Consider the following 27,599-nt stretch of genomic DNA (forward strand, 5'->3'; position numbering starts at 1 on the left):
CTGAGAAGATGGGTGACATCAGAAATTAAAGAGTTGCTAGGTGCTAACACCACCCAACTCCTCCCCAGTTCTTCTGGCTCATTTCCTGGTAGTGCTTGGACAGGGTGGGTGATCACCTGACTGGCATCTAGTAGCCAAACCAGGGATGCTGCTAAGCAGCTCAAAATGGACAGGAAGCCCCACAGAAGAAAGTCACCTCTATCAACTCTTTTGAGATTGAAGAACCTGTACTAAGGCAAGGTCAATATTCTTGACTATTTTTTTTTTTGCCTTTACTGGTTAAAAATTATATATATTAATGGTTAAGATCAAAGTGTTAGCAATAGCTAAATTATGGAATCAACCCAGATGCCCATCAACAGATGAATGGATTAAGGTGCTGTAGTATATATATATACAAGCACACAGTGGAGATCTACTCGGCCATAAAAAAGAATGAAATTGTGGCACTTGCCAGTAAATGGATGGAAATGGAGAATATCATGCTTAAGTGAAATAAGCCAAACTCAGAGACTGAAAGGTCAAATGTTTTCTCTCATATGCAAAAGCTAGAGTGAAATAAAGGAAAGGAGGAGGGAAAGACCATATAACATAAAGAACCAATCAAATATAAATCAAGAGACACGTGAAAGGAAGTCTAGTAGAGCACAGGAGAATGGGAGGGGAGGGAGGGCGGGAGGGAAAGGGGAATCATGAATTGAAATCTATTTCCATGCAAGTGTGAGTCTGTCTGGATGAACCCAACTACTACGCATAACTATAAAACTCCAATAAAAAAGAAAGTGTTAGGAGTCAGACAGACCTAGGTCCAAATTCTGGATCCACTCAGGCTACAGTCACATCCTTGATAAAGTTACCAAACTGCCTGGGGTTTTACTCTCTTGCTTGTAAAATGGAATGATAGACAGGACTTTACAAAGCGATTGTGAAGATTAAACGAGAAGATCCCGGGCATTCACAAGGGCTAAGAACTTTCATTATTATTACTACTGTTTCCTTTTTTTTTTTTTTTTTTTTAAAGCTACCAGTGGGGCTTAGTACCAGGAAATGGGTGACTAGGTCATCCTAAAATAGGATTATTCTATCTAGTAACAATTAGTATGTACACTAGGACATTTCATGAGCAACTGAGATACAACGGTTGACATTTGTCACTACAACAACACAACCAAGCTGAAGAGGGACTGACCAAATACCCAGTTGCCATAGTAGTGAAAGCTTCTGTGAGTCTGATTCATTTTCTTTCTGGCAATGCTTTCTATTTGTCAGGCTGAGCTCTGTGCACAAAATTCCCTGCGCTGTGGTACAATCTCTTATACTTACTAAACCTAATATTATTCTGCTGCTCAAAATCCAATTTGCTGTAGTCGAAATTGCCACCAAAAACAAGACAAGATGACAGCCAGTCATTTGCTGTGGGCCTTTGTAATGGAGCTCACTAGTTAGCAGTGCATAGGAGTGGCTCACTGAGACAGTAAAACACCTCCCCACACCCCCACTGGGGTGCTAGAACAGGATCCCTCATCCTCACCAAAAATGAGGGAAAAGGAAAGAAACCAGCATTGACTAAAGGTTCATTATGTACCCGGTGCTTTCGTGGACTCTGCCCCCTTAGGCTCTGCCAAAACCCTCAGGGGCAAGAATGTTCCAACACTGTATGGTGTATGGAAGACTCTGAAAATCTGAGAGAGACCTGTCCCAGGGACACACTTGATATACACAGTTATTTGTTACAAAGTCATAATTTATTTTCATCATTTTTGAGTTGGCTTAGGGAAAGAAATCAGTTAAAAATGAAGAAATCAAAAACACAAGGAAAATAGGATGTTATGGGGGGGAGTAGAAGAAAGGTGGATGCAGACAAAATACATCCCATAAACTATTATATGATTACTAGATCAGCACTCAATTTCTTTCCTTTTTTTTTTTTTTTTTTTTTTTTAATAATTTTCCAGATTGAACGAAGGGGCACTCTACCACTGACCTACATCCACCACAGCTCTTTGATTTTTATATTTTGAGAGAGGGTCTTGCTAAGTTTCCCAGGCTGGCCTTGAACTTTGTGGTCCTCCTACCTCAGCCTCCCAAGTCACCAGGATTACAGGGCATGTACCACTGTACCTAATAATGGCTCAAATTTTAGTGTGAGTTTCCTAGTGGCTAAAGCAACAAAGAAAATGTGACCAATCAAGAGGGAGGAGAAAGGTCTACAGAACATTAGATCCTAACTTTTTTTATGAGACTAGAGATTTCTAGTACTCCCTGGCCATAAACCTAAGACACAAGTATGAAAATCACAAAAATGTGAGGCAGTTAAGAATTTGAATTCAGATCACACTAAATCCCAATCCTATAATGGGATGGATCCTGCATAGACTCAAAGGATGAATGTGAGTTCTTCATTCATATTCCATGTTCATTTCCTCAACAATAGTGTGGTAGAGTGAGTAAGAGAATCAACTCTGCACTTAGACTGCTCATGTTCAAATCTCAGCTCTGCCACTTGGTAGCCACATGATCTTCCAAAGTCATATAACTTCTGGTACCGCAGATGCCTCACCTGCAAATGGAGATATCAAGGTACCCAAGTCACAAAGCTCCTGTGGAGATTAAATGTAAATGAAACATTCAGCGCAGTTCTTAGACTCCACGATGTTAAGTGTAAGCTATTAACATGAGTCCTACTTCTGTCACTGTCTGTGGATAACTGACTATGTGGCTAGGCATTGGTCCAAGCACGGGTGGACAGAGCCCTGCATGGGGCAAGAGAGGTCTTTTTCTCACAGAGCTGTAGCAGAGGGAGCAAAAGAAAACACAAGCCCATAAAAAGTCATTTGGCCATTCTAGGAGCTAGGCGGTGCTATAGGGAGATGGATTGAAACTGTATGGCTAATCTGACTGATGAGGAAAAGAAGTGACTAAGGTAAAAAGTAGTTACAGAAGATCTAAAAGACAAGGAGACTCCATCCTAGCAAGAGGGAGAACAGCCCCGGCAGAGAGAACATCTCAAGAGCACATCCGAAGCCTGGCAAGTACGTGGCTCAGAAAGAAGGAGCAGGATGGCTGAAGCAGAGCACCCAGGTGGTGAGCAGGAGGATGGTGACAGAGGAGAAGAGACTAGAGGGCAGAAGGGCAGCCAGGAGGTGGGGAGGAATCCCAGCACACAAAGGAGGGAAAAGGAAGCTGGCCAACCGTGTCCAGCAGAGCTCAGACGCCAAGTCCGGATGACTCCATACCTGCTGAATCAGACAGTTAAGAAATTTCTGGAAATCTCCAGAGCAAATTCCCTACTGTGATGGATGCAAGATTGAGGCTGCAGCAAGGGAGACGGGGCAAGAGCTGGGAGGATTCTGGTTTGGGAGACAGTCTGAGATCAGAGAGAGAATGCAGATAAGGGAACAAAGAGTTTCAGTAGGAATTCCTAATCCTGAGCGTGTATCACATTCATTCAGGGAAACAGGATACGAGGAAGCCCCGCCCCGTCCTAGGTCCCAAGCTGGCCTCAATCCACAGAACTCAATCACAGAAGCCACTGAGCAGGGTAGTATTTCTCACAGTGAGATGCTTGGAACATCTGCAGCTTCCTGGGGCCCATCAGTGGCCTAATGACTGGAATCTCTTGGAAAGGTTCTGGAAAGCTGATTACCAAGGACTTGAGGTCACTGTGATACAGGTAGCTCAGTCCCCTACGAACTGTAGACCCAGCAGTATCAGCAGTCACCTAGGGCTCAGTGAGACACTGGATCAGCCTTGCCCCACACCAACTGAGTTGGCATTTGCATTTTACAGAGCCCCCATGCCTTCTGAATACACATAAAGTTTGGGACGCTCTGGACCACAATGTAGGAAGGATCTTGGGGACGGGGGTGAGGTACTGGGAACCTATCACACATTTTTAGTACAGAGTGTCCTGGGATGTGCCTGCGGTCGACTTTATAGGAAACAGCAAAGGACCCCTGAAAGCAACTCCCACTGAGGTTCCAATGTTTCAGGTCCCTGCTGCACCCTCCAGGACTGAGAAGCAAAGTCAGGCACAACTTCAGTCACATGAAACGCAATCTCTCTTTGCAGAGAGGAAAGTGTTGTATAGGACATCAATGTGCAGTCCCCAGGATGAAAGGCAGCCCTCAACACCTTCTTCGTGCAGACCTGCCATGTCACACACCTACCTGCAGGGGGCAGCACGGCAAGTGGGTCAGGCTCCCTCTAGCCAGGCCGGCTGCCTTCAAAACCTGGTCTGCCACCCAAGCGCCTCAGCTGGCCACGTAACCTCTCTAAGCCTCAATTCTGCACCTGCATTAAGGGGATTCTAGTTGGGCTGACTTTGTAGGTGGTGTGAGGACTGAATGAGATCATCCATGCATCATGCCTGATTCTCAGAGCTTCCGTGTGTTCACACCCAGGCAGTCTGAACCCAGACCCCCATACTATATGCCCACTTTGGTTCTCACCATTTTGCATAACCCTAAACCTACCTAAATTCACTGCTACACGTGGATGTCCACACACCAGAGAGCCACTGTGTATTTTCACATGGAGGAGGGCATTCCATTTAAATAAGTACAACATCTGTAGTTTTAAGTGACTGGAGATGATCGAGGCACTTTCCAGATGGGGGAACTAAGACCTAGAAAAGCCAGAGTGCTCACCCACATCAGGTTAGTTCTTTACACCCTTTACACCAAAATACGCAAAGAAAACCAGAGGTGAGCAGCATTCAGTGTTCTGGCTTCTCCCCTGCACAAGGCCGGGCTGGCAATAACAGAGCTGGGCAGGGCTGTCTGCTAAACACAGCCAGAAGCCCTACAAACCTGGTATTAAGTGCAAAAGCCACCAAAGCTGCCCAGTGCCCGACGTTCCTGAGCACGAAAGTCCCTCATTAGCCCCTGCCTCTGTCTTTTAAGTCCAAGCAAAACATCAGGATACGATGATGGCGTCAATGATAACAGGTGTGTTTGCAAAGGCTGAGGAAGACAGGAGAGCAGGGCTTTCCCAGAGCTCACACCAGGGGGGACCCCACGGAAAAAGGAGAGAATCTGGAAGAATATTTATTTTCAAAGAAATAATTAATTAACAAGCAGGAATTGGGGTTGGGAGGAGGTGGGAAAAGAGGATATGAGGACAGAGTGTTTAAAGTCAAACTATCAGGTGACCCTTAAAAGTCAAGAAAGAGAGAGAGAGAGAGAGAGAGAGAGAGTGTGTGTGTGTGTGTGTGAGCGCGTGCACGCAGTATGTTGCAGGTGGGAGAGATTCTGTTCCCACTTAGTAATCCCATCTGGCTCCTCGGTAAGAGGAATCAGCTCTGAGGCAGCAGCAGCAGCAGCAAGAGAAAGGAATACAAGAAAGCAGGCAGGCGTTTGCGCCCACAAGCCTGTAAATAGTCATGTTCCCTCACTGGGTCCTTCAACAAATGTGCACCAAGCATGCCCACGTGCCAGAAGCTGATGTGCGGTGTGGGATAACCAAGAACAAGATGCACGCAGGCCCCTTCAGGCAGGCCTGCAGCTTCTAAAGCTGCTTGAGGGAAGGTACCCGGGGGCTTCACCACGGCTGCCCGTGTACAATTCACAGGCAGAGAAGGGCAGTGCTGCAGGAGCAGGGAAAAGACGTCTATCCAGCCTGTGAGAAGAGGAGGAGAAGTTCCTAGGAGTGGGTGCGGTGGTAGGGTGAGAAGCCCCTGGTTTTATTCATTACACTATAGCTCTATTGATTCTGCCCATCCATCCATCTGTCCATCCACCCACTCATTCACTGACTCCCCTACGCATCCATCGATCTACCCCCCATCCATCCATCCATCGACCCACCCAATCATCCATCAATCCACCCCCCATATATCCATCCATCGACCCACCCACCTATCCATCAACTCACCCACCTATCCATCGACCCACCCACCTATCCATCAATCCACCCACCTATCCATCAATCCACCCACCTATCCATTGACCCACCCACCTATCCATCCATTCATCCATCCCTTGACCCATCATTCATCCACCCCTCTATCCATTCATTCATCCACCCACTACCCATTCAACCATCCACACATTTACCCACTCATCCACCCATTCAACCAAACACCCACCCATCCATCTACCCACCTGGTCATCCATCCATCCATCTACCCAACCACCTACCCATCCATCAACCTACCTATCCAATAATCCACCCATCATCCATCCATCCATCCATTCATCCAGCCACCCACCCATCTGCCCTCCTATCCATCCATCCATCCATCTATCCACATTCTTTTTAAGCAGCCACATACTGGTGTTTCACAGTTCTGTGCTTCCACCAACTGAGAAGTCCAAGAACAGAGTGACGTCAATCCTGTAAACAATCATTATTTCTGGGAAGATGCCAGAGGGCAGGTTCTGCTCAGAAGAAAAGGAAGTTCAGTAAAGTAAAGCGGGTGCTCTAAGTTCCATGCAGGGTCAAGAACAGACGGCCTCCTCCCTGCTCCTGCTCCCCAGCTCCTGCTCCCCAGTGCCACCCCAGCCTGCCCAGAATTCCCTCCAGAGGCACTGCACTGTTTTTTAAACGGCTTTGTTTTGATTTTACGCATGTCCTCTGCAGTCATACACAGGGTAAATAGGATGCTGCTCCTCGGTAATTTTCCTCAAGGCCAACCTTAATATCAGCCTTCAAGGAGAACTGTTGATGGGCAGGAGAAAAAGTCTGGCAGAATTAACAAATTAAGTGGTGACATAAATCTGCCTTTGCACACTCACTGTCTGAAACAAAAAACAAGGTATTTTTGAGATGCAAAACATGGCGGAGAGGGGGCGGGGGACAGGGGCTGGCACAATACCTAGAACATTAAGCAGGGAGCCTGGGGAAGGGTTTCACGTGGGTATGGTCTTCATAGTCGTTCACACTTGCCAAAGTTTGGTTTGCATCGGGTGCGATTATACAACCCATCGTGTGTGCTCTGGAACACACCCTACACGTCCTACAGGAATCCTGTCCATCGCCTCGTTTGGGTGTAGGTAACTGTTGGCCTTAGGATGATTCCCTACAAAGAGGGATCCACGGCTTCTCTGAGGAGTTCGCGCCAGGTTTCCAGGGAGCACCTCCAGCCATTGTAAAAGGCTGGGTCCCCTAAGCCCAGGGTCAAGGGAACTGAAGAGACCTTACTGGCGTCACTTGGAAACCATCTGCAACAAGGGCAGGCCGGGCCTGGCCACTCTTCAGAATCTCAGGAAGAGGACTCCTAGCAGATGTTGGCCAGTCCCTCTGACTGTCAGAACAGTGGCTCTGCTGCTGCTGACAGCAGCTAACACTGACACCACGCACACTGCTGAGCGCTGTGCTTAAGGCCCCACGTTTGCTCCTCCGACCGGCAGCGAGACTGACCCAGTCACGCAGCCAACACAAGTGACGCTGGGACCTGAACTCATCACGAGCCCACGCTTCTAATAAGGGAACTCGTTAGCACCACGACACCCCACTGCCACCTCTGGAGCTGACGTGGGCTCATTATAAGAAATAAATGTCTGCGTGCACCCGTGCGGTGGGGGTTGGCGGGAGCTCGGCTCGGGAAAGGACAACGGGGGGTCGTCCTGGCTTTGCAGATGTCCAGGAGAGATTAAAGAAGAAAAGGCTGCTCAGGGACCAGGTCCCCCGAGCCCCAACCCCTTCCGTTTACCGCAGAACCTTCGGTGAAAACAGAACTGCATGGGAAGCCCAATGGATATTTTTAAAAAATAGTCCAGTAGCTGCTTTTGCATTCAGCAAGGAGAGGGGTCCGAGCTGGAGGCCCCGCAGCTCTGTGGGCACCCCTCCCTCTGTGGCACTGGCCCCTGGCATGCCAAGAGGCACAGTTTCAAACACACTGGTCAGAGTTCTTCTCCACAATGGAGATGGAGAATAAGCCCAGGTCAGAGGACTGGATCCCTGCAGATCCCTGTCCCTCCTCAGGACGGCTGTCCTCAGCCTGCACCCATTCACCTCCAGGATCCGGTGGGCTGTGCCTTCACATTGGCATTTTTCTTTATCATCCACAGACAAGTCATTGCAGGTACTTAAAAATGATGATGTTATTATTAATGCAAACGAACTAATTCTTTTCAAGAGCTAAGTAAGGATCAAGCATTGTCCTACATACTTCACAGGTAAGATATAAAATAGCTACTACTTTGTTATTTTCCCATTTAACAGATGAGGAAACTGAGGTGCTGAGACAGTAAATAACGTAACCAGCAGGCAAAGGAACCAGGAGAAACCCAGGCCAGCCTGTGCCAGGTGTGTGTAGTCTCAGGCCCTCCACACACCTCCCGTGCAAAAATAATAAGAAGTTAGAAGAGAACAACTAGCCATTATCCCACCTCCCGGGGAGGCCCACTGTTAACGGGATATAATCTTGTTGGCATTACTTGTTGAGATTTCCAAAGGCCAGGCACCTCTTGCTGGGAATTTCATTTCTGACTCAAATAAAGTCATTTTCTCTCCCAGGTATCACCACGAGGGCACCTGTGAACCATCCGATTTCTTTAGGAGATAATAACGTGTGAAGGAAGCCTGGAAGCCAAACAGCGCCAAACCGCCTCTGTCTGCCATCAAGTCACTTAGCGCTCCGTTCACAACGGTTTGCTTCTGGGGCCAGTACCTTAGCTGGGAGGCCTCTCACCTGCAGGGACACACGGCAGCCATGCTGTCGGGCATTCCTGTACCCACGTCTGGAGGGACGCTGGCGAGGTCAGGTCTGCCCATGCAGCGTCCCGCTCACCGAGCTGCTTTTCTACTTGGGACGAGTGGGCTCGGGAGGCAGAGGGCACTAGGCTCACCTGGGCTGCGATTAAGGCGCGGATTCCCGGCCCCACGGCTTTTGGCTTTGAGTCATGTCCAAGTCTGCATCAAGGGCTGATTCCGGGCACCTGCCAAGCACACCTGAAGAAATCCTGGCTGGGGCTGTCACTAAGAGCAGGAGGGCCGCGGGTGGTGGACAGGGGGAAACTCAAAGAAAACTTGGCTTTTTCTTGTTCTATTTTTGGTGACATCGTGTTGAACGGCTTCGTGGGGAGCCATCAAAGTAACACAACAATATCCTTTCATTCATTCAGAAAATGTATTAGTCTGTCATTAGGGTTAGTCCAGAGGCTCAGATGACAGCAGGCGAGCAAAGGAGAATTTAGAGAGCGAGATTGTGACAGGAACTGAAACTAACATGTACTGAATGCTGACATGTGACAGGCGCTGCCCTAAGAGCTTTAGAGGGAGTCACTTACTCTTCAGAAGCCCATGATATAGGAACTGTTCTGATCCCATTTTATAGATGTGACAGCTGAGGTACAGAGAGGTCAAGTAACTTGCTTAGGATCACACAGCTAGGAAGTGACTCACTAGGCCCTGCAGGGCCAACCTGCCACAGGCTCCTCTAAGCATGCCCTGAAAGCCTCTGCCTTCCTCCGCTCCAGCCCGAGGCATCGCTTCCGACAGGCCTAGAGAGGCTCCATCTCCATCCACTCTCTGGGCTGTACTTGGGCTTTTTCTTCCCTCCAATGTTCTCTCACCCTGCAATGGGCTCAATGTTTCAAAATCCACTAGTGGACACCCTAACCCCACTGGGGTCGCGCACTGGGGAGCAATTAGGTCATGAGGGCGGAGCCCACACAAGGGGCTTTATGCAAAGTGGACAGAGAGCTCTGGCCCCTGGCTTCTGCCCCATGAGGATGCGCGGAAAGTCCGCACTTCAGCAGCCATATGAGGCCCTCTGCCCACCAGCTCACACGGGCAACCCCAACTTGGACTTCGGTCCCCAGAACCGTCAGAAATGGTTTTTGTCGCTTAAGCCCCACAGTCTCTGGTACTTTGCTATCTTATTGGGAGTGGGCTCAGACACAGCACCAGGCTGGCCAGGGGTTCCTCACCAGGGAACCCCGGCTTGGAGATTCAGACACTGGGCAGCAGACACTGGGCAGTCCCGCATCAAGACCACCTGCTCCCTGTCAGCTGGCAGCTTCACTCAGCTGCCCATCAGGCTGCCCGACCCACGGGCAGCAGGACATGGGACAAAGTGGTGTGAGCATCAAGGAGCCGGCGGTGCCGGGGCTCAAGGTCAAGGTCTGAGACACACAGCAGAGTCACGGTAACGGGCACACAGGCTCAGGAGCAGAGGCAGTCTTGGCAGGGCCTGCTTCAGGATCACCTGTCACGGCCAAAATGTCCAGAATGGTCAAGAAGAACGAAGAAATGACAGAGCCTCCTCACCATGAGTCACGCTCCTCCAACAGGGTCTGACTCCTGTTGAGGCTCCCACTGCAGGTTCTGACAACTCCCGGTGGCAAGGGGTGGCCTCTCCCACCTTCCTCCAAGACACACACACTCAGCTCTGTCCTCCTCGCCTCCCTCACTGAGGGTCAGTGAACATCCTGGCTTCAGCGCTGGATCCCAAAAGAGCAGGAGAAGCAAACAACCCATTCACCGGCCAAGAGACAGGAGGGGCCAAGACGGTCTTCAGACCTGCAGACTCCAGGTCCACAGAGTCTTTAGGACACTGGTTGTCTGCCTCCCTCATCCTCCAGAAATAAAGAGCACCAGTGACAAATAAGCTCAGGTGCGTGCAAACGACACATTCCTAAGGGAGTCAGATCGTATTTTAATTAGGAATCAACCTGAAGCTCTGCCACGTCGTGGAACACAGGATACCTGCAGGGAACCTGTTTCAGTCCCTTTTCTCCAACACTGGTTCTAGAAAACACGACAGACTTTTGTACCCAAGACCCTCCCCACCTTTCCTGAAATGCTTTCTACAGAGGGGTACACTGTTACCCTGGGACCTGCAGGAACCCACCTCCAGTCCCTACCACTCTCAATTTCCAGAAAACTTATCTTTGAGCGCTACCAGTGAAACAATCTCTCTGGTTATGTGTCTGCATTATAGGAATGCACCACAATCTCTTTTTTAATTATTACTTTCTCATCTGTCTCTGGATTTTTTAAAAAAGCCATTAAGTGACTGTACACTAGCTGTGTTGCCGATGAAAATGCAAGTCTGCATAAAAAAACAAAATAAAAAGGCTGCACGGTCACAGCCTAACTTGGATCAGCAAGATTTGTCTGGATGTGCCAGGAAACTATTTTTTTTTTTTGATGTTCTGTGATTTTGCAGCCATTTAAATTTTATTAGCAATTACCGTGCCTGGTACCACTGACTACATCTTGCAGTTACAGTCAAGTCCTGGCAATGAGGGAGTGTGGAATGACGGGGGCCCAAGTGGACCCAGGCACATTTATTCCTGAAGCACAGGAACATGAACCTCCCCCAGCTAAGAGCAGTTCCAATAAGATCCTCCTCTTGCAGGCAGGAAAAGGCAGCCACAGTGCTGCTAATGTGGGACTCGCTGGAAGTGACAGATAGGACGGCTGGGAGGGACTGAGGCTGATGTGCAGAGCTGACTTCAAAGACGACTCCATGACACCAAGTTCTTGGCCAACGACACCACTGGCATTGAAATTGGTAGTTTCAAGCAAGTGACAGCAGAGTCTGGTCCCAAACTGTAGCTGCCACCCAGGAGAGATGGAGGGGCTCGGCATGATCCTGGGATGGGCCAACGAGGCTCCCTAGAATGGCCCCAGCAGGGATGAGTGACAGGCAGATTTCACTGAGTAACAAATGCAATCTCCAAGAACTGGGAGACTCGGTGGCCCCTGAAATGAGGAAGCTGCTCTTCTCCAGAAAGACATTAAACCAGGTAAGTTCTGCCTGGCTTTTCTCGAGGGTCCAGGAAGCTTATATATCCACAGTCTTGACTCAACTTCTTCCCCAACCACAGCCTGGGGGCTTCTGTCCCAACTCCAAGGGAAGAAGCACCAGGGCCTCTGGTAGAGCCCTACTCTTCTCACTTCTGGGTGGCAGTGAGGAGGGATCAGTGGGAGCTGAGGGCAGTGCAGCTGGTGGGGGGGACCCCAACCTAAGACTGACCCACACTCCACCCTGCAGAGCTGGCATCTCGGGCTCAGGCTCCTAAAAGAGGGGAGATGCTAGTTTGGGCCAATCTGCCAACCTGGACAGCCACGGCACTTCTGATACAGGTCAGGCAGGTCACCTTCCTTAGCTCAAACAACCTGGAGAAAAGCAGAATCTCTGGGATTATCCAGTCCATCGGAGATGCCTAAAGGAGCCCGAGGGAGCCTGGATCCAAACCCTCTGGCAACCCTGGAGACCCCCTTACAGGGCACTATGCACCCTGCAGAAGGGAGAAGAGGGGGACATGTATTTTACTAGGTGCCAGCTAGGTACCAAACACCAGCACCTTTACATGGATATATTCTCACCCTGCCCGCTTCCCACACCTGCTCCCATTTCACAGAGGAAGAAACCAAGGCTCTAAGAGGTGAGTAGCCAGTGGTAGATCTGGGATCAAATTCAGAAATAGAACTCCTCTGCCAATAAGAGCACAGCCGATGTTTACCGAGTGTTTACTATGAGCCAGCTGCTGCTTGAATGGTGTTCAGGGTTTTAGCTTATTAAGTCCTCCCCAAAAATCCCATGGGAGTTATGAGGTGACTGGCCCAGGACACAGCTCCCACGGGAGGGAGGCAGGATTTGATCCCATGTGGCTCCAGAGCCAGGTCGTTCCTACCAGGCACCCAGCCTCCTATCCTGCCAGCCCAGCACCCTAAGGAAAACAGACACACATGGTGCATGTCTTTGTTTGGAAATGTTCAGCACCCTGGGTTGAAACCTCATATGCTAGCAATCAGAGAAAATTACTGCATTTCATGAATCCAAGATGCCAGCAATGGCAAAGCGTGCCACTATTTTATGTACAAGAACAAAACAGCTCTGCCAATTCTGCCAGGACACTAGCTGCCTTGGCCCATCGGGCAGTGTGGGGAAAACACGCATCTCAGAACCGAAGAGACCCCAGCAGCCTCAGCATGAGTGACGTGGCGACGTGGGTGACAGAAGCAGAGTAGACCAGGTTCTCTCCAGGTGCACAAAGCGTTCTACTGTCAAATCTGATTTTTGAAGACAACTCAGTAATCCCAAATTGCATGTGCAGATTTCCAGTTTTCCAGTCCATAAACATTGGCAATGAACACATATGTTTAAGTCTGGCACGGGTCAAGTGACGTGATTGCACCCAAAGTGGCTGGGTCCCCCAGCCGAGGCCTCCCAGCTGCCAGGCAAGGCCGAGGGTAGAAGGCCAGGGCACTGTCTCAGTCCACTCTGCCCACCCCAGGGGCCATGAGAGGCACGACACTTTCCCAGGGGGCCACACACAGTGGTGTTCAGAACACATTTTCATTGTGGAAGTGGCCAGATCAAGGCTCCAGGTGACAGAAGAAAGAGCACATGTAGCCAGCTTTTAAAAAATCTATTTACTTCCTCCTGGACATCGCTCTTCTTAGGCTTCCTTCCAAACCACTCCCCAGCTACAGACACACATGGTCCTACTCCATAACCACCAGGCTAAAAAGGCAGAAGAGAAGGAGTAACAGTGAAAGATGCCCCAGCACAGGCTGCAAGAATCCTCGCAGCCCAGGGTTCACCAAGGAGCCTCACATGAGCGAAGGCCTTGTCCTGTCCTGTAGTAGCTGCTGGTCCCTGGGTGCTCTACCATCTCCATGTCTACCCAGTGTGTGAGGCTGAATCATTCCTAGCATCTGGGGAGGGAAACTTTTTGGAAACAGTGTCTCTGAAGACTTTATTGCGTCATCCCATAGTGAGGTGAACCCTAATTCTATGACCAGTGTCCTCATAAGGAGAAGGAAATGTGGATAGAAGCACAGACACAGGCAACAGGGAGAAGACCATGTGACCACAGTTAGTCAAAGAACACAAGCATTGCCTGTGACCACCAGAAGCCAGGAAGAGGGAAGGGCCTTCTCCAGAGCCTCAGAGGAAGGATGGCCCCGCTGAATCTAACAGAATGGTGAGGGAATGCGTTTCTGTTGTGTTATGCCATCCAGTTTGTGATATTTTGTTACAGCAGCCTTAAGATACTAATACACCTAGAGGGCCTGGGTGCATTCTGACTTTCTCTATTCAGTGCAAAATTACTGTCGTCTTTAAAAAAAAAAAAAAAAGAAAATCTATCAGGGAACTTTTAGAAAAGTTGGCGTAAGACCAGGTTCACATTAAGTCAAGTGTAGCCTGAGAATCTGGAATCACACCCATGTAAGTACAGACAGGAGCCTAACTGGGAATTAATGATGCCAACATCAGAACTGAAAGTCCCCCTCACATGGCCCCTGAGGCCTGAAGAGCACATCTAGGGTAAAAAGAGGGATCGGGAAGACAGGTTATTCTACAAGTTCTATACCTGCAGTGAAGGCCAGAGGGAACCATGCTGGCTTCAGGTCAGTGTAGTGAGGGTGGCAGGGACTGTCCACCATGGAGGCTGAGCAAGACAGGAGGTAACGAAGCAGAACACCACCACTAAGACCGGCTTGGCACCTAACAGCATGAGCCCCAGCAGAGCTGAGACCAAGCCAGCATGGGCCCCTCCAGTGGGTAGGGGCTGCCTGCAGGTCCACCACGGCAGAGGTTGCCCAAGTAAAAGCAAAGTCACCTCCAGACGTCCTTCCCTGCAATCTCAAGAGCCTGGCTCCCCTCCGGCCTTGAAATACTCATTTCCTCCTCTTTTGCAGCAGCTTGGGCATTGGGCTGGCTCCCCAAAGCCAGAAGCCAAAGGAGATTCCCCAGAACCCAGGACCCGCTCACGGGAAAAGAAGATACTGACCAGCAAACAGGGGGTCCATGGGGAGCACTGGGCGGGGCTGTCACCAGCAGGCCTGGGTCTGAGGGACCTCTGCAGTTAGCATTTACTGAATGCGCCACCGAAGCCAGCACCAGCCACAGGCCTCGCACGCAGGCATTCGCTCCTTTAGGAAGCGTGGAGTGGCCTCCAGGAAAGGGTCACCCCCGCAAACAACACTGATGTGCAAGATCACAGGCTGTGGCCTGGACCCACCACTTAGTACATGTTTTCAAGACCCCTGGAGTCAGTGCAGTTATGATCCCATTTTACAGCTGAGGAAACAGGTGCCTCAGATCATAAAACAAGGCTGGGGAGAATCCAGCATGGTCTGGCCCCAAACCCTTTATTCTTCCCCACAGGATTTATGGTCTGGAATTTGAGGTGAAGACAGAAGAAATTAAGTGAGATGGGAGTAGGGGTACGCCTGGAGTGACCGAGACCTTTAAAAAAGACTCCTTTAGAAAGGAGGCAACACACAGGTACACGCACGCACCCAGGTCTCAGATTTCCTCCTGACCGTGAGCGCTGGGAATGGGTGGGTCTTTTCATTCGAAAGGGTTTGACGGACAGTGTTAAAACACAGTGATCCTCTCTATCTAGACTCTTCGAAGGGCTGGTTTTGTTTCCAGAGGGCATCTGGAGTTCAGCACTTCAAAATGGCTTGCCAGGAAGAACCACGACCTGCAGGAAAAGGGAAACTTCACTCCCAGCACGAGGCACGCACCCAAGCAGCAACAGGGAGGCCAGGCAGCAGGAAAAGAAGGCCCACGTCTCCTGGCTCACAGGACCCCAGCTGGCTTCAGTGGACCCTGGGAAGTAAGGGGCTGCCATCGTGAAGTTCCGTGAACCGAGTGGCCCACAGCAGAAAGCTACTCTCACATTCTGGAGACCAGAGTCTGGAATCAGGTCTTAGCTGGGCTGCGGTCCCTCTGGACTCTGGGCAGAATGCTTCCTTGCCACTCCCTGGCTTCTGGGGGCAGCCGCCGACCCTCAGTGCCCCCTGGTTTGTGGCTACCTCACTCCAACCCCTGTCCCTACTGTCACATGGCGTTCTTCCCTCAGACCTTCATGCCATCTTCTTATAAGGAGAGCATTCGGATTGAATTAAGGGCTCCCTGCTCCAGGACAACCTCATCTTGACTAATTACATCTGCAGCGACCCTGTTTCCAAATAAGGCTACCTTCTGAGATCCCAAGAGTTAGGACTTCCACATGCTGCAGGGGGACACAATTCACCCCACTGCAGTAAGACTCCGACTTCCACATCGTTGGAACAAGAAGTAGGATGTCTGTGGAAACCATCCTGTCACACAGGTGCAGGACAAGCGTCACTCACTGGGTGACAATTTTAAAATGCAACAGTGAGGAGACCAGGGCTGTATTCCTTTACCAAGGCAGCTGTACCAAAGTACCACGCTGGGTGGTTTAAACAGCAGACATTTCTTCTCATAATCCTGGAAGACAGAAATCCAAAATCAAGGTTTCACCAGAGTTGGCTCCTTCTGAAGGTCTCAAGGGAAGGCTCTTTCTGAATCTTCCTGAAGGCCTCAGGTGCCATAACTGAATCACCATTAAGCTTGGTAAGGAAGGTAACTCAGAATCCAGTCAACAGCACCAGGTTTAAAGAAATCATTACATGTGGCGCCACCTAGAGGCAGATGAGGAAGATGACAGAGGAAAGAGGAAGGGGATTTCTTCCCCTTTACAGGAGGTGATTATTACCCCAAACTTGCCCTTCCGGTCCTATCTCATGGATTTCTGCCAGCAGATCAGAGCCAGGAGAAGACATGTGCATGTAAGCTATAGTTGGGAACGGTAAAAACAAATAAAATTCAAATTCTGTTTTTGCAAATATTTCCCCATGTCTCTGGATTTGGCGATTCATTTAAATTTTATCATTTGACAAGGTTTTCAAATTTATTCCCCCCTTGGTCTCCCACCAAACACAAACATGTGTGCACATGCACACCCATGCACTTGCACACACACAGAAACCATAAAGGGTCCCGAGATTTTAGAAGTCCACACATTCCCAGCCAGAGATTAACACAATTTAATTAATACAATTTTCTAAAGGAGCAGAAAATTACTTGTAGGAGGATCCCAAGCAATCACGATACAGAGAAATGGTATCAAAATCCAAAATGAAGTGGAAGGAGATCTTAAGTTACTCAATTCCAGGTCACGTGCACATTCTAGAAGTGTTCATTATAAGGAGTGGCAGTGGCTAAAGTACACCCTCATCCAGGACATTTCAGAGACTCACAGGACTGAAGGCCAATTTAAAAATCATCAACATAGAAAAATACTACTGGCATCTCTAAAACTTTTTAAAAGCAAGTTAGTCATCGCGATAGTCTGGATCTTCAGTTTCTCTAAAGGCCCATGTGTGGACAATCTGATCCCCAGAGTGGCACTACTGGTATGTGATGGAGCCTTTAAGAGAGAAGGCTTAGGGCTGGGAGTGGAGCTCAGTTGTACAGCACTTGCCAGGCTCTGGGCTTGATCTCCAGCACTGCAAAACCAACAAAAAGACATGGGGCCCAGTGGGGGGTCTACAGTGGTGTGCCCTAGAAGGGGAGGAGGCCATCCCAGACTTTTCCCTTTTTTGGAAGGGTCCCTGAAGACTGAACCCAGAGGTGCTTTACCTGAGCTACATCCTTAGCCTTTTTAAATTTTTTTATTTTGAAACAAAGTCTCACTAATTTGGCAAAGCTGGCCTTGGATTTGTGATCCTCTTGCATCAGCCTCCTGAGTAGCTGGACCTGGCTTCTTTCTTCTTCTTTCTCTCTTTCTCTCTTTCTTTACAGCTATGAGGTAAGAAATTTTGCTATACTATGCATTCCTGCTATGATGATGTGCTTCCTTGCCACAGGCCCAAAGCAGCAGGTCCAACAGATCATGGATGAAATCTCCAAATCTGTGAGCCAGAGAAACCCTTTTCTCTTTGTAAGTTGATTATCTCAGGTATTAGTTAGAGTAACAGAAAGCTGACTGACACAGTCACGATTCTGCCATGAAGCCATTCAACCCACATGATCCTGTTCAGCAGGTAACAGCTGCCTGTACACAAAGAAAAAAGACCCTGTGGGTCTCCAGGGGAGGGAAGGGTACAGTGACTTATTTTCCAGGCCAACAGGCAAGCTCTGGGTAACAAAGCTATCGGTGCCTGGGCTTTTCTCATCTGGAGATGACAACAGTTCCTTCCCACTAAGGCTTCTGTGACCATCTAATGATTTCATAAAACACCAAGTTCCTGGGACAGTGTGGCCCAGAGGAGGCTCCAACCAGAACACACTATGGCTCCTCTACAGCCAGGGTCTTCACAGAACCTCCATGCTTTCCTCAAATGTACCCCTATTCCTTTCATTCCAAGCAAAGAGAAGAAAAAAAGATTTGAACAAAATGATCACTTAGGACAACCCACTAACCAAGAACAGAAATACACGCCAAGTGTCCCCAAATGAGCCTATTCTCAAAACTCTGAGAGAGGTTCTCCAGAAGCACAAGGTAGAAAAGGTAAAGTGTTCACCCAGTTGGACATTCATTTTCGTTCATTAATAGACATTTCACAAGGAAATACAGCTAGTAAATAGAGGTATGGGAAAAACTTCAACCTTGTTAGTTTAAAAAAAAAAAAACAAAGAATTAAAATATATGAACTGTTTTCAGCTATTAAATTAACCAGAAAAAAAAAATGTTTTTTAAAGATATTGCTTAATGCTGCCAAGACTCAAATAAAGTTCCAGTTTTCATGTCTTGCCAGGGAGAGCAGACTGGTGCAGAGCTTTAGCAAAACAAGGGCCCAGTCTATGTGCAAGCCAGAAAAAGCTCCCACCCTTCAGCCCAGCGATTTCATTTCTGAGAATCCAGCCTTCAGCAGTTTTTCAAAACGGGGGGGGGGAAGTCATGCCCAGCCTCACGCTCACAATAGCGAGCACCATTTCCAATAGTGGAAGACAGCATGAGGTTAGTGTGGGGACCGGGGTGTGGCTCAGTGGGAGAGCTCTTGCCTGGATGTGCCAGGAGGCCCCGGGTTCCAATCCCAGCACTGCAAAAAAATAAAAAATAAAAATACTATATAATCAATGAGAGGCTAAGAATGCGAGGTACGTTATATGATACCATTAATGGAAATTAGGCATTAAAAATGATAAAGAGCAATATGAAAAACCCAGAAAAATGTTAACATGCTGAAATGTTTTACAGGGAGAAATGGAAGTGTGTAATTGAATATCCATGGTGACCATGGGTGGCGGGGAGCCCGGTTGGAAGCTTTAGGGTGCTCAGAGAGGGTCTGCTGGGAATACAGACCCCAGGTGGGATATCTTTGTTTTTCGCCTCGCCTTCCTCTCAGGTTTTAGAATATGTGATTTTATTACCTTTCTAATAAACATTCTTCCTGTCCTCTGGAAATCTTTCCCTCTGCTGTGGATACAATATAGCTGCTCACTGGCCCACACCCCACCACAAAACCCCTCTCCAGGTCCTGCCCTGCCCTCTAGAATGGACAAGCATTCTCTCTCTCTTCTTTTAAGCACATTGTTTTGTCAGTACTAAATGTGAGGCCATCACCCCCGAGATGAGAACATGGCCCCCTTCACTCCCCTCTCTAGTCATTCCACACAATCAGAGAAAGGGTTTCTTCTCCTGAAGAAGGCCCAGAGCCCAGTCCTGCCCTGGAGGAAGGCCGTGAGAATTCTGCATCAGGGCGTCCGTCCTTCAGAAGGCGAGGCAGCTGGTCCTCCCATAGACCTGGGCCCTGCCACCTGGGCTCAGCCTGGAACCGGCCTGTATTTCTGTCATCTGGATAGGGATAAATTCTTTAAGTGATTCTAAATATGTTGCTTGGTAGAAGTAAAAAAGCAATAGCGATTTAAACAAGAAAGGGATGATTAAGTTCCAGTGCATCTATGTGATGGAATTTGAACCAACCGCACAAAACAACTGAATATGAAATACAGTCACATGGTCAAGGTCCTGATGGTAAGGAGAAAAAAGCAAGTGATTCCATCAGACGTCCCCATAATGATGACCATATAACAGTTTGTGCAGACTGACCAATAACAGTTAACGTTTATGGGCCACTTACTGCAAGCAGGCACTTCACTGCGTGCCTCACGCAGGTCGAAATTTCACAGCAAGGCTAAGTATTATAAGTCTTCTTGCCCATTTTGGACAGCAGGAAATTGAGGCTCTAAGAGAGTAAAGAATTTTCTGTATTCCTCCCTATGGCTATGGTTTAGAACATTCTGGAAACTTTTGGAGGATTACATGGCCCCCTAAGAAAAGAGAAAGGACTGGACTTTGGATATCCATCATCTTTCTCCAAAGCTCATGCCCGCAACACCTAGACTGGAAGGGAATATGTAAGAAATTTAAAATGAGAGTTGAATGTCTGTTATAAAAGGGGGCATTTTGCCTATTGTCTAAACTTTCTAGGGTTCTGTTTTTGCAATTTAAAGCAAAAGGAGGGGAGGGCAACAGAGGAGAGGCTAATGTGTGTGTTTGTGTATATGGTTTTCTAATTATGTTTTGATCAAAAGACTAAATAAAAGCCAGTCACGTCTCCACCACACGAAGGGCCGGATAGAGGTAGCCATGAATAAGCCTATCCCAAACCAAACCAGGCAGCTCCACGCAGCTGCTGGAACCATTTAAAAATAAAGTAAAATAAAATAAAAACATTCTCTGTCCACCTTCTCGTCCAGTTTGAGCACGAATTCTAAAATCATGGAGCTATACCCACAGAGGGCACAGAATATTCTAGAAGTTACCAATATCACACAGCTTCTACCGACAAAGCTGGTAATGAAGCTTAAATCTGATTCCTAATCTTGCATCTCTTCACAAACTTCTTGTGTGCCAGATACCCCCAGCTAGCGAATGACAATCTGCATTCACGGGAGTTCAAAACACCCCCTTGTCCGGAAGTGGCAATTCCACATACTTGTATCATGTTCAACAATCCTTAAAACTAGAGGAGGATAGAGCTCACACACCCAATCTCACTCCAAACTCAAATTACTAAATGTTACATTTCTAGCAGTTTGAAGCCGTGCTAGATATAGGGAAACATTGAAATAGAGGTGATACTTTTCAAAAGCAATGGAGGGGTGGGGGAAAGCATTAGGACTAATGATTCATTCAGAAAAATCACAAACATTCTCCCCAAAATCACTGGCCCAATTTTTCCTCTCTAAAACTTCTCAGAAGAGCAGGCTCAGGCATGGGGGACACCAGACCCCTTTGCCAGGTGAGGGGCTGGTCTCCAAGCACATCCCTAGGCCCCCTGAGGTGGGCTCCAAATCCAAGGCTCTTCCTGTGTGTCGGACGGGGCCTCATGTCCCAGTTAGAGCTATGCTAAAAGTTCACGTTGTTATCCCATCCTTGGCCACTTCCTCAGTTGGCTTCCAGACAGACAGCAGGTCCAGAGCCAGAACACACAGTTCTCCTGTCAGAGGCCACATGGCCTGGTTCCCGAAGCCCGTGAAAGAGCCAAGAACCACTGTCCACTTGGCGGCCCCAGGGCAGTCCCCCTCTGACAAGCCTGTGCCCACCCCTAACAGGGTGTCCAGAAGGGTGAGCCACAGCCACGCTCACCCTGCAGAGACAAACTTGGAGAAGAAAGAGGAACCGACTCTGCCAGGCCCAGAGCATGACCACTGGACACCCTGAGCCTCCTGCCTCCTTTCTTGTAGATTATCCCCAACTCAAATCGCACATGATCCAGGAACACAAAATAGTAAGAGGCTGAATGAGGAGGCGGGTGGGGAGGATCACAAGGACCACCAGATCCTGGCAGCGCCCAGCTAAAGGTGATGGCCCCCGTGAAGGCGCAGGCTGTACCCACGAGCAGAGAGAAGGGGCAAGAGAGCCAAGGACTCCCAAGTCAGTGCCCACTCCAGCTGGGCACCTGCATGACCTTACACCTCCCAGACTCATCGAGAAAACTGCACAGTGTCCTGTGGGCAAGGAGAGCCCTGGGCTCCAATGCCAGAGCTGCTGCTTCCAGCAAGAGACACAGCAGCGACATCAACTCCCGGATTCTCAAGGGCTGGTATGGAAAGTGAAGGCGACAGCATCACCCGGGTCCCGCCTCCTCATCCAGAGCATCCCGGGAGAACGTTCAGCTCGTCCGAGCAGGGGCTCCACCGCCATCATGACCCCCGTTTCTGCACAGACCGTGCTGCTATGAGACACAGGGACAGACGGGACAGCCAGCCAGAGCCCTGGCCCCACCAGGCTGCCGCGAACAGGGTGTAGGGGGGACGTCGGATCAGAGGCTCCTCCTCTGGGCCCCAGAGTCCGCCCACCCACCCCCACCTGCAGCCCAGGGCAGGGCCACTCACGGCACTCCTTCTCGTCACTCTTGTCGAAGCAGTCGGGCAGCCCGTCGCACTGCCAGGCGCCCGGGATGCACCGCCCGTTGCCGCACATGAAGTTGCCTGGAATGTTGCACTCGTTGGTGAAGTTGTTCCCGGGCAGCAGCTGGCTATCTGTGGGCGAGAGGGGCGGGGTCAGAGGGCACGCGGCAGCAGCACAGTTGAGGCCTCCGGGAGATGTCTCCGCCCACCACCACCCGGGCCTTGGTTTCCGTGCTTGCGATCGGATCGAGGATGGCAAAAGGGTTACAAGGAGAATTATGGGAAAAGCATTTGGATGTCTGGCCACAAAATCGTTGCTGACTGACTTCCTTCTCCCTCTCCACTCAAAAGACAGCTTGTAAAACCCAAATGTTCCTTTGTAGCCAGCAGCAGCAACAAAAATTAAAGCCCCAGATAGGAGCACACTGGACTCCGGGTTATCTCCAACAGCAGGAAGAGTAGGATCCTTCCAGGCCTCAGACTCCGCAGCCCCAACAGTCGCAGTCCTTGAACTTGGGCCAAGTTGGCAAGAATACCGGGGACTCGATTCACTCTAGGAAATAAGATGCTCAGATCTACAAACCAACCTGCCTGAGATCTAATAGGGAGGAAAGGCCAAGAGGAAACTTGAACTCAGGCCTTCTCACCCCCAAGAGGCTATGCTGGTCACTACACTACCTGCCAAGTGTTACCAGAGGCTCAGAACCAAGCCCTGAGGTTCAGGTTCAACTCCACTGAATAGAGTCATAAAGTGCCAAGGTCTCCACCCGAAACCACCCTTAGGCAAGAAAGCAAACAGAGAAGGCGTTACCATGGCAGTGGGGGAGCCCAGGAACTCATTCCACAGTGAACCCTGAAGGCGGATTTCCCAGGGGCCAGGATCTGATCAATCTGATCAGTCCCAGCCAGTGTGATCAATGACTGATGGACAGGAGCCATCTGGAAGTGAAAGAGTCTTGGGGGTTAGGAGGAAAAACAGACCATTCCCTCAGCTCTCCCATAGCTCCAGGGCTCCCTCCTGAGTCATTCAATGAGCACTTACTGGGCACAATGTCCCAGACTTGTGCTGCGTCCCAAAGACAAAGACCCAAGGCCACAGGCTGGACAGGCACACAGGCACACTGTAATAAGAACGTGGCCTTTATGCCTGGCGGTGAGAGGAGGAAAGAGGGCCCAGGGTGCACTTTCCAGGCTTTGCCTCCCCGGGCTTCCATATTCCATTCGGGATGCCTCTTCACATCCTCCTGCAGTGCCTCTCCCCTCTCGAGGTGCTGCTGTCTTTACTGGAATGCCCTCTACCCCCGGTCTCCTGGCACACCCTTTAGCAGGCACCTCCTGGGCAGCCTTCCTTCTGAAGCGACCCTGGCTTCTCCAAGCACAGATAAGCGCTTCCCCGGTTTTCTGGTTATGCTGCTCTGGGGATGACACTAAAAATATTTTATAACAGGAAGAAGCAGACAACAACCAATTGGAAAGGACACAGCCACAAGCCAGCAGCACCACGTGAGCTACGGCACCAAGTATGGACATTCCCTCGGAGACCATCTGCCACCTGGGCCAATACTGCACACCCTGTCTCCCTGTGGAAAGATCCAGACGAGAAGCTAGAGCAGGGGTTTGCTCTGCCCAGCTACCCACATCAGAACCTAGAAATCTTGCCTGTCCCTTCCTCATTCCACTGCCCACACAGATGACCCATCACCAAGCCACCAATGTCACGGTCGCCACTCCAGTCCAAGAGGCCACCTTCTCTTTCTGGGATTTCTGCCTGCCATAATCTCCCAGCCTGGCCTCCCTGCCTCCCACCTTGCCTCTCTCCAATCTATTCTCCTTTCTGTGCCCAGAAGGATCTTTCTACACATTTCTTTACTGTAAAAGTCACCAAAGAGCTCCCTAGTCTCTTTAGTCAAAATTCAGGGGACTCAAGAAAGAATCCTGCAAAGAGGTGGCATTTACAGTGGATGTTGATGGATACACAGACATTTAAAATAAGAGATCTCCAGGCCTAGAGAACAGCACCAGCAAAGACACGGTGCAGGAAGGGGCAGCCCAGGGCACAGAAAGGTCTGGAATAAAAAAGCACACAGCTCTGGCTGCTAGGACTTGCAAATGTATTGTGCTACTAGTTCTCACGTTCTACTACCCAATCAGACATCACTAATCAATCAACACACTCTGTCCCATTGAGCCCAGGCTCAATGGACTCCCTCTGAAGACAACTCCAAAAAGTTATCATCAACCCCAAGAATAACATGAAACCGATTCACTGTGAGGGGGTGTGATAGGGAGGAACCTAGGAGGGCATCCAGGGCTGGATCCTTGCCAGACACCAAATGCTCAAACCAGAAACCTGACACATCCAGCTGTTTCCCAACCACTGCTACAGGCTTCTCAGCAAGCAGAGAGCTCTTTGGGGCTCTGCAATGCAGAACTGTCATTCTGTTTGGTTTGGAATTCACTTAAACTTGCTTTTGTAGAGGTCGCTCCTCAAAGGCAAGTCCCCTGGAAAAGTCACGACAACTGTGAAATCTTGTTCTGATCAACAGATTTCCACAACCAGAAAATTAGCCAGATAAAATTCCAAAGTGCTTGCAATAAGAGTCAATAAATCTGTTTCCACATGGACTTGACAAATGAATGGGTGGATGCAGAGACGAAATACCACAGCCGTTATCCACAGGTGGCCCTGCCAGCCTCGGGCTCCCAGGCCTGGTGAAGGATAAGACAGAGCCACATCTCTGTGCCTCTCCACTGTGCATGCAGGGGACACACAGCCAGTGCTCCAGGGAAGTGACAGCCTCAAACTTGGCACAAGTAGAAATCAAAGCAAAGAAAAGTCAAATTCTCTCTTCAAAACCTTCCTCAAACCCACCCAATCTGGCTCACCAACCTGGCACCACCCAAAGCAAGCCACCACTGTCTCTTGTCCCACTTTCAACCAGTGGTTCTGGATAGGGGGCAATTTTGTTCCCCCAGGGAACAAATGTTAGTGTCTGAGTACATTTTTTGGGGGGGCTGTCAGGACTAGGGGCGGGTACAATTGGCATTTAGCAGGTAAAGGCCAGGAGTGCTGCTAAGCCTCCAGCAGTGCCCAGAACACAACCTCCCAGAGCAAAATCATTTCCAGCCAGAAATGCCAATCATGCTGAGCCAGAGAAACCCTGGTTTAAGCTAAGCTGCCAAATGCCACTTCTCATGCCCTCCAGTTCCTTCTCTTCACAGAGTGAGATTTTAAATGCAATTGATGATTTCTCTGTGCCTTAGGATGAATCCGAAACTCCTGCCAGGTTTACAAAGCCCAGCAAGATGTCACCCTGCCCACTTCTGGATCTTCCTTTCCAACCCTTCCCTTGATCACACCAATGTCTTCCCTGCTGAGAAGCCTCAGGCATGCTGGCTGTTGATCCCAGAGACACTTCAGCCCCCCTTTAACCTGGTGTTAGGGTCCAAATTTTGTTCCTAAAAATGTATATGTTGAAGCCCTAACTCCTAATACCTCAGGGTGACTGTATTTAAAGATAGGGTCTTTAAAGAGACAATGGAGTTGAAATGAGGTCTCTAAAGCGGGCCCTAACTCAATATGACCAGTGTCCTCATGGGAAGAAGAGATCAGGACAGAGAGAACCTGTGAAGTCACAAGGAGAAGACAGTCACCCACCCGCCAAGGAGGGAGGCCTCAGAAGAGGCTGGCCCTGCACCTTGACCTCAGGTTTCCAGCCTCCAGAACTGAGAGACAAGGAACTCCTGTTGTTTAAGCCCCTCTATATCATGGAAGCCTCTGCAGTCCTATCCAAACAGCAGACTCCTGGTGTTTACCCCTCAGACCTTAGCCTAAGTCACAAGTCAGGAGGTTCCACAAAATACCGCTGGACCTGCTTTTCTCTCTGGTCTTGTCCTGAGTTCTCCCAACCTGGGATTATGGAGGCATTTCCACTAACCCCCCACCAGACGAACACTCCTATAGGCAGAGGGACACCATGTCACTCAACCCCTCAGTCCAGGCACTGCCACTCCACAGGACCCCAGTGAATATCTGTGACCACTCTAAGAAAACCAAGTGCGGCATCACTACCTCCTTTCCCATCTCCCTCACTCCTTGGAAAGTTCCAGCCCCTCCTTGCACCATTTCCCCGGTATGTGAGTGGGATCTGTACACAGATAGTTAAATAGGGGATGTGGGCATGTCTAGACTTACCCCAGTAAATCACTACCCTGTCCACTTTAAAAGAGGCTAGAAATCTTTTCAGCCCGACGCAGGACTTTCTAGTGGCTGAAATATTTATCCCATCTCAGTATCTTGGGACACATTTAGAATCCAAAAAAGACAAGCATTAGCACGGAGCTGGCTAGCTGGGGTTTCTCCTCCTCCCTTTTCTTTTTTTCATTACGCTGAAAAATGAAAAAGAGTTGCCCATTTTCACCGCAGCACATCACTTACTTAAAATAACTCCACCATCTGTACCAAGAATGGGGGAAAGGAAAAGAAATCCAAGTCCTCCCCCATTGGGCTCCAGCAGCTTCTTCCACAGATTTACACTTGACAAGGGGCCCAGGCTGGGGCAACCACACAAACTCCAACAGCTGCTGCATTCCACCAGGATCGTTCCAGAACACGCAGTTAGTGATGTTAACCTTTCCGGCTGAGAAATGGGAGTTCTATTCCACCAGCTGGATCCTCTGGATTCTCTCCTCTCTCTCTGCTCATCTTCTCTCCCTAGGGCTACCCCCATCATGGTGCAGTGCAGAGTTGACATCTGCAAACCATCCGCAGGCCCTGCTTTCTGCTTTCTGCTCTACGGTTCTCATTCCCATCCTTCACTTCCCGACGGTCTGCGTCTGTAGCCTCAACCAACAGCAAAGCAAGATGCAAAAACATACATATGTGCAGACGCACATGCAGCTTAGCATTCAATTTTGCAGATCTCCAACAGATCTTCCCTAAAACCTCCCCAGAGAATTAACAACCTCTTCCAACTGCCTGGTGCCAACAAACACAGTGTTATGAGACCACTGAAAGGAACCGTCTGTCTTCCCTGTGACTTGCGTCTCGAGGCATATGCACACATGCGTGCACACATGTACACACACACATCCACACATGGGCACAGGTAAAGCCACCAAGTGAGCTGGTCTGGGGTGATTTGTCTGTGAACAGCGAAGGTGCCTAGAAAATTCTAAAGGTCTCTTCCACTCCTGAATGCTCTGAATGGTGACTTCACTCTCAGACAGAACAAAGACATCTGTCCTGAGAATTTCCCAAAGCCATTCAGTTCTCATCGAACAAACTACCTATGCTGGAATTTGGCTGTGGAGGGGCACTCTGGCTGTCGCCAAGAAGGGAGCAATCATGTAGGACATCTGAGTCTGGGACGAGGATGTACCTCTGGCTCCAAGAACCTGAGCCCAGCCAGGTCTCCGTAGAGCGGAGTCCAGACCTTGCACACCACTCTGCCCTGGGAGTTCAACCTGCGAGTCCCAGCCTCAGTTTCCCCATCTGCTCAAGGAAGACAAAGAGAAA

The 27,599-nt window shown here is 49.4% G+C and overlaps 1 protein-coding gene across 5 annotated transcripts in view; it reads right to left on the minus strand.

The window, feature by feature from the left end:
* Ldlrad3 (low density lipoprotein receptor class A domain containing 3) overlaps positions 1-27,599 on the minus strand; it is a 226,504-nt gene that overhangs the window by 134,789 nt on the left and 64,116 nt on the right. For all 5 annotated transcript variants that reach the window (XM_047519356.1, XM_047519355.1, XM_047519352.1 and 2 more), the window contains exon 2: positions 22,067-22,213. In XM_047519356.1, coding sequence (XP_047375312.1) covers positions 22,067-22,213 — 147 coding nt within the window. The remainder of the gene's footprint in view (positions 1-22,066; positions 22,214-27,599) is intronic.

Source organism: Sciurus carolinensis, chromosome 11 (genome assembly GCF_902686445.1).
Source record: "Sciurus carolinensis chromosome 11, mSciCar1.2, whole genome shotgun sequence".
In the NCBI taxonomy this organism is placed as follows: Eukaryota; Metazoa; Chordata; class Mammalia; order Rodentia; family Sciuridae; genus Sciurus; species Sciurus carolinensis.